Source organism: Calliopsis andreniformis, chromosome 7 (genome assembly GCF_051401765.1).
Source record: "Calliopsis andreniformis isolate RMS-2024a chromosome 7, iyCalAndr_principal, whole genome shotgun sequence".
NCBI lineage: Eukaryota > Metazoa > Arthropoda > Insecta > Hymenoptera > Andrenidae > Calliopsis > Calliopsis andreniformis.
Genome location: NC_135068.1, coordinates 7082255 through 7098538, shown reverse-complemented (window position 1 = coordinate 7098538; position 16284 = coordinate 7082255). Strand labels below are relative to the sequence as shown.

Sequence of the window (16284 nt, the reverse complement as noted above, 5' to 3'; positions counted from 1 at the left end):
CACATTACCCCCACTCTGGTCGCAGCCTTCTTTATTATTCCCCCAGCAACATCACGGGGTCCTCCCGCTAATGGGAATTCGTGATTTTGAACTCGATACGGCTCCATCGTCGTCCTCGATGGCAAAGAGGGGACGGAAAGAACGATCTCTTTTCCTCGCGGCACCCGGAGGTGCAATTAACGTCGACGCGCACCAAACGAGATTTATTAGCTCCTCTGGTATAATTGCTCCCAAGAAAGCTGGCGAATGGCAGCCTTTTTTCTTTCCCCTGTACAATTACGTCTAACGAAAGCAATTATCGAGTTTCGCTAGCGTCGATGCCGGGCTTGCTAAACGCGTCACGCGAGTTTAATGATAGAATCCAATAAGGATAAAAGCATAGAGGGCGGTAATGTGCGAGTTATTTGCAACGTCGAAGTAGAGATCTCAATATTTATACTGGAAAAAAGTGATGCCAGTGAGATGAGATTAAAGTGTGAAATATTTATTAGGATAAACACTTTTGTACTGCGCATTTCAAAAGCAGTGGGCAGGAGTATCAGAGCACACAAGGTGTCCCAGGACAGATATTACAAGTAGAAAAGTGATGATTCTACACAATGAAATGTGCCGAAAATGTGAAATAAAATGTTTTTGTATCAAAGCACTTGTTGATACAATCCATTATGGAACACCCTGTATAATACTTAAGGAGTACAAAGACAAATCTGCTTCAGTGGAAGAAATTAATATTTTTACTACATTATTGACCTACTTTTTTGAGTACAGGTTGTCCAAAAATAAATGTCCTACATTGTACAAAAATTAATGAAGTAATTTAATAGACGCCAACATCGGTAGTCAAGCTTATTTATTAAAAAAAAATTGTATGATGATGCTACGTACCATGCTTTGCTACGTTGGTTCAAAAAACCAGGTCGAGAGGTCGTAAAGGAATTATTCATTCGAAGCAGTGTCGAAACATCGCGGCAACTGCGGATTGTAGCGATTCAGTGAACCTCCTAAACCAGAGATAATCGAAACGCGAAGGGTAATGAGGTAATTAGTTTCCAGTAACACGAACGCCCGTGGCACGTTTTATGCGAGTAAAATACAGGATCCACGACTAACTGGATGCTGCCTGCAGTGGTACTAGTACCAGAAAGTCTATCTGTTGGGATTCTGTACGCCAATCAAAGTAACGAGCCACCTTTGTCAGTATTAGCATGCTAACAGTAATTAGATTTGAAAAATCAGAATTGGACATATTCACAGTAACTTTGTCATCCAACTTGCATTAATTTAATAAGAAATAGTCATTACTCACTTACAGTAATATAGATTTGATGTATTTACTTGATGTCTGACTATATTCAGAGGTATAATACTTGTTATATGTTTGGATATATTTGAAAGCTAGTCTGACTATATTCGAGGCTATACTACTTACTAGGTGGATGACCATACGCAGAGCTGTACTACTTATTATGTGTCTGCCTACAGTTGCGATGGTTGTACTACTTTCAAATGTCTGCTCATATTCAAGGCTACACTCATCACTGTGTGTCTGACCATATTGGAGGTTGTACCACTTTCTGAGTGTCTGTCTGTATTCGAGGTTATACTACTTACTGCACGTCTGCCCATATTCAAGGTTATACTCCTTACTGTGTGTCTGCCTATATCCAGGATTGTACTACTTATTGAATGGCTGACTATACTCAACGTTATACTACTTATGGAAGTCTTACCATATTCGCAGGTGCATTACTTAGGATAGTTCTGCCAGAACAATTGTCAGAGTCTGGCTATGTTCAAGGTTGTACTACTTACGCAAGTCTGGTCATACTCGTGGTTGTACTACTTTCAGAATGCTTGTCCATATTTGAGGCTACACTACTTAATCCGCGTTTGCCTATATTCTAGGTTGTACTACTTAAGATGCGTCTGTCTATATTCGAGGCTATACTACTTATTGGGTGGCTGACTATATTTAACGTTATACAGCAATAAAGAATCGTCTATATTTTTCAAACCATTCTTCTTCTGTTGAAATATCTTTCTGTAGAAATAAATGAAGAGTATTTCAAGTGAACCAAACCCATTAAATCTAAAGAAGCGTACACTCCTCAACCCAAATTGAATTTCACGATTTTGGTATGATGCCCCAAGTTTCTGTTACAGGAATTAAACGGCAAACAGTTCGAGCCAGTAGAAGTGTTTCGAGGTATACCGTACGCGGCGCCTCCAGTAGGAGACTTGCGTTTTCGACCACCGATTTCGCCCATCCCTTGGGACGGCGTCAAACTAGCGGACTCCTTCGGCGCCGTCTGCCCACAGCACTTTCCAGACATCAGCAATGACACAGCTGCCCTGTTACAAATGCCTCTGGGCAGGTACCAGCAACTGAAGCACTTGCACATGTTCCTGACCAATCAAAGCGAGGACTGCCTCTTTCTGAACATGTACATACCTGGATTCGGTGAGAACGATCAAGATTCCTTCATTCTTTATAAAACTTCAAGGAAAACTTATTAGAAATTCCTCGGAGTACTGGTAATCGAGCAAGGGTTGTAAATTTAAGTTGATATAAGTATCGAAAAGGCCACTGCATAAGAAACATATGTAAATTAAGGAGGCAGCTTGGAGGATATACCGCTCATATGTTTCTTAGGAATTTTTAAATTAGAAATTGTGAAAGGGATGTTCTGGGAAGATTATCAGAGCGTGATGTGATAGTGGAAAGAAAAATGTGTCACTCGGGTAATTAATTAACGAATTTCGTCTATATGTTCCCAAGACAGTGTTTTCGATTAAGATGTCCGCGTATAATATTCGTAATTAATTAGCGGTCGTTAATAACGCGCAGGCGAGGAATTTTGAGCTAGTATCTATCATCTGTATATGGTAGCAGTACGGTATTACGAAACAAGTTACTTTCCGAGGTAATTAGTCCCGAAGTAATTAGTACCTTTATGCCTGGTATTATCAGCGAAGTAAAAGACCCGAACCTCGTATATCATTCGAGAAGCTGTGGAAGTCGAATCTACGACGCGAACTTCATCGAATCGTCGCCAAGAAATCCTCAGGAGTAGTTGACGAAATTCTAATTGTACGACAGGAATATTGGAATAATTACAAATTTTAGAACCATTACAATACTTTGAAAATAGAATCCTCAGTAGATATTATTTCGTAGCAATTGATTTCAATTAATGTTGATTAATTTTAGCGAGCGTTAATTAATTTTCCATGTCGGTTTCATTTTAGGCATTTTCACTCGAAATCATTTCATTTTACTCAATTTCCTTCAATTTGAGGGGATTTTAATTAAGTTTGATTGATTTTAGTTGAATTCGGATGATTTTCTGTGACTTCTTCTAATTTTGTATGACTTCGTATGACTTCGTATGACTTCGTACATCTTCGTACGTCTTCGTATGACTTCGCACGTCTTCGTACGTCTTCGTACATCTTCGTGCGTCTTCGTACATCTTCGTACATCTTCGTACATCTTCGTACGACTTCGTACAACTTCGAATGTCTTCGAACAGCTTCGTATAACATCGGTTTGTTTTCACAACTTTGGACGAGATAAACAAAACCGTTGCATGTGATAGTGTATTCAGAAAACAGCGATCGCCGCGTTATTATTTATTCATTTCGACAGCACGATGGACACAAACTCGAGCCGTCGCCAATTAAATCGGCCAGCAGGATTGTAACGCGATAGAGAAATTCAATTTTCGACGAAACCAATAAAAGCGACGACGCGGACTAATCGTTCCGCGCTCGTTTCCGCTCCGGCCGATGCTCGATTAAAGAGCGATATTTAACCGTGATAGAAGCGCGATTAACGATACTTCGGAGAGATATTACGAGGTGACAGCTAAACTACATAAACGCTACCAATTAATTGGCCAGAAAATCGTTCTCGATAATTGCGCGGAGCTGATGCCAGTTTCCATTAAATTACAACACACTTGTAATATTCGTGGCATTAATACCATTTGCATCCTCAAAAACATGAAATTTATAAAAATAATTCTGATTTTCATATTTCTTAAAATAATCTTTGCTGCTTTTTTTAAACACAACAAGTGAAATCATGGAACATCTTGCTTAATATAAAATGCACAAAAATGAAAATAAGGTACAGGTAATTAATTAGGTAATTTTCAACAGAAAGTCTTCGTTTATTTTTGATAGCACTGCCTAGCAAAGGAGAGAGACGAAAAAGCAGCATCGAGTAATTTTCTCGATGTCAAAGGTGTACGATCCACATGTACCGTTAACAGGGTCATCAGTAAAATTAATCTTCCTAACACTGTTGAGTTCTGCTCCGAAACTCCCTTGTCCTCGAATGTATTTTAATCTAGCCAATTGAACCTCTCCATGGTTTTCTTCCTCATGACACTCGCCTGTCGTGCTTTCGTTACTCTTGTTCAGGACTGGCAGGCAGAGTAGCGAGTGTTATTCCACGTTAGCCTCGTGCAGGTGCAGCTAATTAAATGTCGACGCCCCCCTTGCTTCCTCAGGCGTTGACCACTTCTACTGACTCACACGAAATGACGAGTAAATTTCAGAGAACTGGAGAACGTTAAACAAAGTTATTAAAGTTAGTTCCTACGTTACTTCGAAAACAGAAAAAACTTTTATTTTTTAATACTATACACTTATTTAATTGTTAGACTGTATATGGACATACAATGATACTAATGGTTAAAAATTTGATTTTTCATAGGATCTCGAGGATACGCGGCTCCGTACGCAGTGATGGTGTACGTTCATGGTGAAAGTTTCGAGTGGGGGACAGGAAACATTTATGACGGATCCGTCTTAGCCAGCGCTGGTCACGTTATAGTGGTCACGCTTAACTATCGTCTAGGAATCTTAGGTACGTACTATAATAATCTTATATACTATAATATAGACCTTACTTTGTTTCATCGATATACAAAATTATTTATAAAAACATCGTATACTGTACACAATATTATGCACGTGGAAACGTGGCTTAAGGTACAACAAAACTACAAATTTGAACACAAATTTGCAATCTCTACGCTTTAATCGACAATTATCGCAAAGTAAATCATTAGTGATGCATAAAATATAATATTAAATCTATTAAGCCGCATTTCCACTTGCACAATGTTCATATACCCTGCACACTATCGTATGCATGTATAAACGTGGCTTAAGACGGACAAAAAGAAATAATTTTCAATCCCAAACGTAAAAGAACTTAAAAATTGAAAAATATAATTAAATAGAAAGCAGTATCATACGTCACGCGTGCATTAAGCCACATTTCCATATATGCAAATCGTATCACCTGCAGAATAGTGACATATGAAAACGCGACACCAAGAAACAATTAAATAAATAAATAATCCCTGTCGTTATTTATTCATTCCCGTCGTTAAATTATGCCCAGAACGCCGCGGCCGTCATCATATAATAATCACAAATGCCCGGCAGAGCTCATAAATCCTAGGGTAGATTAATATTTCATGGTCCCCTTACCGTATTCAATTACAGTATCTGTAATGCAGAAATAACCGATACGCGCTGCAGCGTCCCCGCAATTTCCGATTTCCTGTAATCGAATGGCACGCGAATAGCCCGCGACACGGTAAACAACTTTATTGCCAGACAGGGTACAATAAAAAACTAGATTTCATTTACGATATAAATAGCGAGTCGCCCCTTGTATTGCATCGATTCCACTCAGAAAACGCTAAACGAATTCGAGGTTCACTGGAGTGGGGGTAGAGGGTGGGGGTGAGGGTTGGGGTAGAGGAGATTGGATCGGGAAAGGATTCGATAGGATAATAGGAACGCCCAAAATATTTGGCGTGTCCTGTTTAGCGGGGATAGGGGAGACGTCGACTAGTGAACGTTTGGCATTGTTCCAGGATTCTTGAGGACTCGGCCGTACCCCGACAGAACGCCAGGATCGGGCGGGAATTTGGCCTTGAAGGACATCACCATGGGTCTGCGTTGGGTGCGAGAGAATATTGCCGCTTTTGGGGGTGATCCTACGAAAATCACGTTGATAGGCCACGACACTGGTGCTGCGTTGGTGAACTTCTTGCTGCTTGCTCCTTATGGCAAGGGTGAGTGAAAGTTAGTTGTTCCTTGTGCAGGTTAATTGAGAGTTTAATAATTATGGAACGATATAAGTACCACGTTTTGATTAGAAGAAACTGTATTATTATTATTTTCATCTTTATAGTAAAGGTAGTCTAACCTATAAAATGTAATCAAAGATGAAATATAGTTTGTCTGGGTATCAAACCTAACCTATACAATATTCTCCACTTTTGCGATGTGAAACCACAATATTCACTATAACAGTCCAGTAGTACCATCATTTTAATTAAATTTCGGTACTAAAGTATTTTCTATTCATATAAAGCAATACCATTTATTTGCCACTATAGGAGATGTTTTTTAGGACAACGTGAATTTTCTGTATTTGTTGAATTTTAAAAATTGTTTCAATTTTTTATAAAGACACGTCCTTTTTACAAGCTACATCCATTCCCAACATATTCAACTAATAACAAAATATTATCAACGCTTTTTGCCTGGAAGCTTGACCGAATTTTTCTGCCAAAAATAACAATTACCTTTTATTACTCACAAAAAACTAACGCTGGCAGACAGCGTAAAATATATTCATAGAAGATCGCAAACAATGCAACAGCAGGCCAAAAAATAAATTACTTGTAACAAAATTTTCCGATAAATTCAATATCTGCAAAGTATAATAAATTTTCTCAAAAGCACTAGCTAATAGGAGAAAATATATTCAACATTTGTTTAGTCATTTTATCTCGAAGAATCTGGGCTCCATGAATATTTATTGCTTATTTCGAATCGACCATCGTTCATCACACGTGAAGTGTCTTGACTTCCCCCGTTAATTTATTTACCCTCGAATAAGGAACGCCTCACTTAAGAAACCCGATGAAAGCCGACTCACGGATGACTTCGATTTAGGGGATGATGGAGGATCGTACAATAACAAACGGGGCACGAATGAAAATCGATTCAGAATGGAGCAGAAATATCGCTGCCGGGCACGATTAGAGGATCCTGCACGCGCGACACTCGATAGATTAATCGGCGAGAGATTAGCCCGGGAAAACCAGCGAGCCGACAATCGAGATAGTGGAACATCTCGTAAAAAAAAAGGGAAAGGGGGGAAGGGAAAGGGAGAGAAAAAAAATTGCACGTATCGATCTCCCGCGATGGTGACAAATTGCGTAGCTTGGTTTTATTCCTGGAGAACCGAAAATGTATTTTTTATTGGCGCCGAGTGTACATACTGGCCCAGATTGGTTCCTCCCCACCTCTTACCCTCATAACTCTCACGAAATTGCCCAATAAAAATACCACACGAAATTAGACAAAGCCGCAAGGAGACATGCGTAGGTGGGTCATCGTCGAGAGCAACGCAAATACTCTGTCGCGGTGGTAGTTTTATTAAACAGACTCTCACGAAACGTAGTGGCGCTATTACGCTTTGAGAATCCAGCAGAGCATGAAACGTAGCGGAATTAGCGGGTGATCAGCGAATAAGTAGGGCAAATTCATCGTGTGTACGTATTACTTAGCGCTACTCGAAGTAGGTTCAATAATTACTCAGGGAGGGAAAAATTCCTCGAATTTGCCGAGTCAATATCATAGTATAGTAGGAATTTAATTACCTGAGCTGATCCTCCTTATTCGATGTTTGAACCATTCGGTAAAAATTTCTTTAATTAGAGGTACTATAATTAATCACCTTTGTAGAGATGATGTATGGAATTCTTCAGCAAATAGAATTTGCCACGGGTGGGGGTTAGTTACCTACGTGGCGAGGATACGCCATCTATATGGTGGGGGTATCACCTACATGGTGGGGGTACAACATATACATAGAATGTGTAAATTACTCACATAGTGGGAAGAATCAGCATTCATTACCCTTGAGCAGCAATATCTTGCATTCTGAGTATAATAGTACATAATCTGAGATCATCACCACAGTAATGACACCTGGGACTAGGTCAGTAAACCCACGTCAGCATTAGTGCTAATGCTACCTTGGCAACAAAGAAATCTTCAAAATGTATGCCCCATATAAAACAAACGCACCATTCAACGAAACGACTTTTCCGACGAGAAGCAGCTGTAATTTCCTCGAGCTTTCCCCGAATTCACCATCCAGGCATCGTAAGTGAACAGACATATGCTTGTTAGTGGGATAGGAGTAAAAAGAAGAGACACGAGGAAAAGTTGTCCAGTAGTAGGTTCAACTTCCTCATCTGGCTCCTGAGTGGTCGCTCGAGTGCATTCTAGTAGCGATTCCAGGATGGATCGGAAAACCCTCGTTCCCTCTTATTCACCGGAAGTTGGTCGTCCGGCGTCCGTAGTATCGGGATCAAAAGGAGGAGGACGAAGGGGAAAAAGCTGTGCATCAGCCTCGAAGAGGAGGCAACGCTTCCTGTGGCTACTACAGAAACGGTGACGGCACGTTAGCCGCGGGACAAGCGGGATCCTCGAAGATGTAAACTGTTTGCAAGCGCTTCCGGTGCAAGCGGAAACCCCGGGAAATGGCCAGGTCTGGGGAGTCTGCTCGGACCGCCTCAAGCATCTGGACCAAGACTCTGCTTCGTCTGTTGTTTATTTTTGTTGCGATGCTGCTGATACTCCAAAGAACGTTTTGAAATGCAATATCGTCTCGTTGCAAGCTCGCCACTGTTTTGGGAATTATTATTTCACTTTGAAATTTTAGTATTTTGACGAAGTTAAATAAATTACCGAGGTTAGTCTTGAAAAAATGTCTCATACTTTTTGTGAACTCGTTCCGCGATTATAACAAATTAATAGTAGCGCGCGATCAGATTCAGTGTAGTTTGGAATTACTGCTATTAAATATAACCCTGAAGTTAGTTAACCTAGCCTCATGCGATGTGCCGAGAGTAGTCTGTTGAGAAAGGATCAAACTTTAGGAGTACTTCGCAAATTGGTTGGTTCCAAATATTGTTCCAAGAAGGATTTGGAGAACTTTGGAACTGAAGAATCTTGCATCACATGAGAGGACTTATACAGGTTCTAGAGGGCGCTGCAATCGTCAAAGTTATGACATCACCTAGAGACTTTCGACCCCGGACTAACATGTCCGGGTGCTTATTTTCTCTCTAGCTCAACTTCCTTAATCTGCTCAATGTCAAATATGTAACTTCCATCTCGTAATCTTCAATTGAGGAGTAAAGTCAATTTTTATGAATATATAACTTCTGTAGTCTTTCCTTAGGACAACAGATGTATCAATCTATTTTAAACATAAAAATATCGTCCACGTACAATTCCATCAATCTGTACGATTACTCAAGAATCATCTTTTCCATTTTACAAAATACAGAAGACGCTGCTGATAAAAGTATTATAAGAGCTGTGACTAATACCAATCACCAAAAAGCACGGTCGACTGCCCTCGTGATTACTAGTAAAGCCAATCGGTCGTGTAAGGCGTCTATGAGAGCCGAGAAACAAGTTGGGGTTATGGTGGCTGACGGCTGGAAAGCGAGCGCTGGAAAAAGGACGACACGAAGATGACTCCAGAGACGCGTAATCCTATTTCTTCGCGGACGATGGAACGATCTACGGTACGTCGGAGCATAGAGTTTGTTTTGGCTCTCGAATTTAATTCGAGATGGATGTTTTTGCGCGTCCTGTCCGATGCACACGCTCGATTTTACCGAAGAGATGAAGTCGGGGCGAGGATGAAGCCCGAGATCGAATATCTTCAAGATGAATTCCATCGATCTCGATGGAGGGAAGATGAAAACAATGCTGTGGGAGAAAATGGTCTATAAATCTGGAAATACTTCATCCAACAGTTCCGTCCCTACAATGTGAAAATTCTCTATAAAAAAAGGTAATATTTTATTTAGTATGGAAAAAAAATAGTGCTAATAAAGAGAAGAGAACTTTTCTTGAAATCAATTTATGGTGTCTTGTGAAGGACTACAGAAAATAATTTTTAAAAAAAAGGAAATTTATGTCAAGAAAATATCGTAATATTAATGAAATAATGAAAATTTAGAATTAAATAGTCCAATATTAACGCTGAAGTATTTTAAGAGGAAAAATGAATAACAGGGCAAGTAGGATTGTTCATTAATAAAAGAAACAGAAACACTGCAACGGTACGCGTGAACGCTTCCACGGCCGTGGGGGGTTGAATTTTCCATGGAAATGAGTATTCATCGTATTAGCATGATAATCTGAGGTGTTCACGGAATTTTAATTCCACCGTCGCTTTTTCTGCCCCTAAGGCGTCTGGTATAATTTGCCGTGCGATTCTTTGCAAAAAGGCAATCAGCCGTAAAAACCGAACCGTTCCACGATCGAGAGAGATAAACGCAACTCGTTATCTTTTCTCCGAAACTTTTCGTTTTCGTTCTTTCGTTTCAATGTTCGACTGAAGGGTAGAACTTTTTATTTTGCGAAAAAGGAATGAAAACGTGTGTAACTTGAGACTTTTCCATAGTATGAGACCCGTAGTGTAATGAAATTCAAGCACTGTTGACGAAGGAATTCACAAAAGTGAGCAAACATTGTATGTATAACTTTTTTATTGATTTTTGTTATTGTTACTATACAGTTGAAGGTACAGAAAGTATTTTTTGTTGTAAAAGAAGCAGAAAAATAATATGATTAAAAGGAAGATAACAATATCGTTTAGTAATATGTATGTTGGTATCACTGATATATTCTGGGGAATTACTTACCTGCACAATTACTGAAATCAAGTTCCAATAACAATTTAATTACCATATTTTATTTTACAAACATTAAAACATGAATCACTGATAAAAAAGTCCAACGCCCATATTGTATTACACATCTCAAATAACGTTAACCTAGATTCTCCTTGTCACATTGGTACTGATTCGTTTTAGGGAATTCCCTAACTCGATACAACAGCGAGAGGAGCTTCTTCTTGTAACTCAGATCTGAAACTTTCTCTCGACCAGCACTACCATATCAGTCCTCCACTGAAAACCGCTACCTTACCCAATAAAGTGCACCCCGACCTCCATCCTGAGAACCTCCTGCGTCAGCAACAATGGTTCTGCGTAAGAGGTCACGATTGAATAAGACACCTGTCACAGAGCGCGATATGTTCGTTTCCCGTCCGGTGTTCACCGAGGGGTCACGTCTCAGGGCTCAAAAGTACGTATACGAGACCACGCGTACGTAATTCGTATTTCATGCGCGGCGTGGTTTCCGTCGAACGAAAGTTTCCGAATCTACATTTCTAAGACGTAACGACGGTCTAACGTTCTCTGCACGGCACTCCCAATGGCCCCGTCGTAAAATTTTCACGAGACGAACGAAGCAATTTGCATGCAGGATGCACCGTTTAATCGGGGCTGACGACACGATAAGGAGACCCCCAGCCTTGGATCGTGAGAGTCGTGAGGAAATGGGGGACGATGTTGCTGTGGACAATATTCAGAATAAAAGCGATAAATTGGATTCGCCTGAGATTACACAGCGCGATTCATAACCTATACGTAATATTTTATAGGTTGACATAATCTCCAAATAATGGTTCTTAAGATAACGTCTCGTAGGTTAATATAACCTATAAATAATACTTAAATTCCCTTGGTTTGTAAACAGTGAGTTGAGATAAAGTTGTAGCATCAGAAAATTACTCCTTTTTTTCTTTCCTTTCTGAAACTCTTTTATTAACCTCTCTAAAGTATTCAAACACCTAAAAAGAAATGTCTTAAAGAAACGAAAGGCACTGAGAAGAATCAACAAAAATTGCCAGCAATGAGAATTATGGTCTCGTGAACTAATGCCGATCCATGGAGCTTTTGCTCCATAAAAATCCACGTTTTGGAGGAAGCCATGCTTATTATCGTTATGCGTCCACAGTTTCCTGTTTGCCTTTAATCTTTGCCAGGCCTCGCTAACGAAAAGTATACAATTCTGCTGGCAACGTCCCCGATATATCCTCTCCTATCCTCTTGCGATTCCGACTTCCCTCTAACTCTGTAGTTTCGCACCGTTCCGCGTGTTTTGTTCTGCTTGAACAGCTTGTACGATCCACGGGTACAATTTATCCTTCCTTTGCCTTCCTTTTTGTGTCAAGCGAGTCGAAACGCAGAAACGAAGTCAACGAATCGTTTTATGGAACGGGAACGGTGATTTCCTGTCGATCGGTTATCTGGCGCTTTAATTAATTGATGCGCGACAGATTGATTATAGGAGATCGGAGTTAGCCTACTTTCGGATAAATGTTGACTCTGTTGTAAATCGGGAACTGTTTTCTCAAGCACAGAATATTTATAGAGCGAAGTTTTTTAATTGGTAGGACTTGTAATTAGCGATTCAGTATTACATGATTCCTTTCTGCTATTTATCCACTTAGGTGCTTGTGAAAAATATTTAAAACTGAAAAATATTGTACATAAGATGTTAGAATTTTATTTAAATATTCCAAGACCGATGCGCCATCTGCAATCGTTCGTATTATGAAACGTCCATACAACATGGAGAATGCGTTTCGGTCAAACAGCCAAATAAGACTCCTCGATGAAACGATGCTCTGGAAATATGATCAGCGAGTCGATTTACAAATTTACAGTCGTCCGAAGCAAATATCACTTCCCGAAAATTACATCGATAGGTGCGTAGCCCCATAGACGATCCCACGCGAAATCGTAAAAGGCAAATATTTGCCTTGGACCAGGCGGAAGGGATTTGCATTCGGACGCGTATTGCGCCGTATTTCCCTTCGGCATCGTGAGCGATGGAAGAGCGGGGATGGGAGGGGATTAATCTGAATACGTTGCAACATTTCCACGCCAAGTCACCGAAGCTTAAAGGTCGGCCGAATGCACTCGTTTTTGATATCCTCCGGTTTACAGTCTCAAGCCAGCCAGCTTTGAAACGCTGTGAAATAGTAGCAAGGTGACAATTCATGCGGAAAACGGCGCTCGAGCCTTCGATGTCTGGTTCGACCATTGGTGTTGCTAGGCTCTCGTGGAAATATCGTTGAACAGATTCTCCTTTGATCCAGACCAACTTATTCAATTGCATTTTATGGTGATGACCATCCCAATCAATGCACTATAAATTGCAAATTGCATTTCATTCTTGTAGTGCACAAATATGGCGAAAAACAGGCAAGTTTTCAGCCACCAGTCTGCTACCACGGTTGAAAGCGGTAGCATTTTAAAATATGAATTTTGTAACTTCGAAGAGAATTTGCAGATAACGCCAGTGGTTTGGGTAAAAAATTCGCAACGCAGGAAAATATAACTTGGTGTTTTTAAATACATATTTTATGAAAGCGGGAAAAGTTAAATACAAAATTAGAAATTTAAATAAGGGGTGTGTAATGCGGGATAATAAACATTTTAATAAACAGTTTATGTAACGTGGCTGAAGCGTTTTTGAAATTCTTTGGACTGTCCAAAAAAGCTGCTCGTAAGAGTAACGTCGCTGCGAAAAATATCTTGCTCGTAAAGATACGATATAACGCGTTTCATTCACTGTACACGTGGATTATGGTTTTACCTGTGTCGCTGAGAGCCATAATTCGTCGCCACTATCGTTTCATTCTTCTTGAATATCTTTTATTATCGCGTAAATCTCACTGAGCTATCGCGGATAACGACTTTCCCCTGTTGTCGTTGTAATAACTTCGATATATCCCCTAGACTTTAATGCGTTCTTTCTTCGAGGGTGTAACACTATAGCGCTTCAGGCGATCAGCTTGAATGGATCTGGTCCCTATCCTCTTGAAAGTAGTCGTAACTTGCAGTATGAAGCATTTAGTATTCAATTTACAGAGAGATATTTCTCGTAAAAGACAAAACAGCAGCTGATACAGTAGAAGATTAAATCATTTATTATTAAAGTACAATTATATTGATGAACTCCGCTCCCTATTCTTGCACAATCTTATATCTCTAATTAAACTAGTAACTACCCTTTTTCAGACTTGTTTCATCGTGTGGTGCTATCAAGTGGTTCAGCTTTAAGTCCGTGGGCTTCTGTTCATGACCCAAACGACCTACGCCTGAAGGTGGCGAAACAAATAGGGTGCACCACAGAAAATGATGAAGACATCGCTGACTGCCTGCGTGGCGTTCCTCTTCGTGAGCTGATGACAGTCGAACTGCCAGAAATTCGGTAAAACATCTCTTTGTGGTTCAACTCTTATAACAAACTCCATTACAATAAAAGTTAAAACATTAAAATCCCTGCTAAGTAGGATTTCTCTAAACACGAATGGAGGGCAAGTTCCTCTTGTGTGTCGAGACCCGGTTGCGCAAGTGCGATAGCCTTGCCATGTTTACTTGGTCAATTAATTCACAATTTTGTACCCCAGCTTCGTGCCTCGAATAGGCCCTGGCCTACCAGTGGACCAAAACAACCCTGACCCAGGGCTAGACATGGAAAGGGTCAGTGACACGTTCATCAAAGTGCCGCTGATCCTAGGGGTGTCCACCACGGAGTCCAACCTTGACTTCAACGCAAACGACATTGAAGAAGGGTTCGAAGAAGACCACAGGAATCGTATCCTACGGACGTTCATCAGGAACACGTATGTTTATCATCTGAACGAGATCTTCTCCGCTGTGAGGAATGAGTACACGAATTGGGACAAGCGTGTCCTTCACCCCATCACTATAAAGGATTCCACGATCGAGGCTCTGAGCGACGGCCATACGGTGGCGCCTCTCATGAGGATTGCTTTTTATCACGCAAGGAGGGGAGCCAGGACCTACTTCTATCACTTCAGCCATCAGACCAAAGAGCGCACCTATCAGCAGGTCAGTAATGAAATTAACTTTCGGTTCGTTGGACGGCGAAACTTCGAGAGAGTTGCTAAGTAATTTATTTGGAGCTTGCTGTACAGGATGTTTCATGGAGGATAATAGGGAAGTTAGAGTGGCCAATTTTTGGGAGAACGTGAACGTAGATCTTTAGTTCTTAATGACGGTACGGGGAAACTTTGAAGAAAAGTAGACAGTTTAAAATTTAATGTACAAGTTGTCTCATAAGACATGTTCAAGTTGTTTTAAGTTGTAAAAGAATTTCACAAGAAAATACAAAACAAAGTTGGAATAAAAAAAATTCCAAATTCACTATAGAGGCTACTTTTTAAAAGGTGATAAAAAATATATAACACAAATATAAACCATTTAACTATCTACTGCATCACATGAAGCTCAGTATACAATGATTTATTAATACAAGGGTAGATTCCAGTGGAAGTACCTCCGAATGTGTTGTAAGGAACAATCGTGGACTCAATTATTAAAACCTCGATTAACGGTCCGAAATTCCTCTTCACTTAGTATGCACGCGACCAGCCCCCGACGTGACGGAGTTTCGCGTCGGTACTAATTCAAAAGAAGCCGTACCTCTTAACGGTAAATACCCGCATAAAATGCCGACGGTAAACGTGCCCCTTTGATCTACTTCCTTGCCTCGCTTTATGCTTATTTCTCGCCGGCTCTGTTTATTTCGCTGCCGGGTTCACTCGCAACTTCTTTGATTCTTCGCGAAATTTTTTCGACCTCTTGGTTCCTTGCCTAAAGGCCAATGCTGAGAAACCGGGAAATAGAACAGAGAAGAATAATTCGCTATTTAATTCACAAAAAGAATAATTCTGCGTTCGAAAATGAAAGTTTAAACTAGAATTTCGTCATTGAGATAATCGTTTTGAAAGAAAAATATGATTTTGTAAACAACTCTCTAGTGTTTTTCAACATATTTTCGAGTAAAAGTGTTTTCACTTATTATAAACATGGCGTCAAATTATGCTTGTGAATGGAAAATTCTCTCAGCATGGCAAATGCAGGGGAAGAAAAGAAGCAGAACCACTTCCCGGTCGAGTTTAATTCAATTGCAAGAACGCAATCGATCCCACACTCTTCGTTTCTTCGAAGATCGCTCGATGCCACTCCAATCTTCCATTTCCTCGCCATCGATTCTCTCGTTCGTCCCGACCTTTCGTTTCTCGGCTGTATACTCGTGTTAACCACTACCCATGATTCCACGATGAAGCTAGTGATTTAATCAAATGTCTCGAGAGCTTGGTGGATGATGGTCACATTATTACGGAGGTCTACGAAAGCCGAGGGTGTAAATTAAGAGCGACGTTATCCCAGAAACTTGGTCGCCACTAGAATCTCGAAACTTCGAGTTATTAAGTCGTTGCTGCTCCAGGATCTAGTTGAGCAGTTTTTGAATGAGAAAATCAGCTTCCTA

General features: G+C 40.3%; 1 protein-coding gene across 3 annotated transcripts in view; it reads left to right on the top strand.

Moving 5' to 3' along the window:
- The window catches only part of Nlg-5 (neuroligin 5), a 60510-nt gene that overhangs the window by 40157 nt on the left and 4069 nt on the right, over positions 1-16284 (top strand). For 2 of the 3 annotated variants that reach the window (XM_076382065.1, XM_076382066.1), the window contains 4 exons: positions 4724-4876; positions 5901-6101; positions 14004-14196; positions 14396-14840. In XM_076382065.1, the coding sequence (XP_076238180.1) occupies positions 4724-4876; positions 5901-6101; positions 14004-14196; positions 14396-14840 (992 nt within the window). Of the gene's footprint in view, positions 1-2163; positions 2462-4723; positions 4877-5900; positions 6102-14003; positions 14197-14395; positions 14841-16284 lie in introns of all 3 variants that reach the window. The other variant, XM_076382064.1, reaches the window with a different exon arrangement.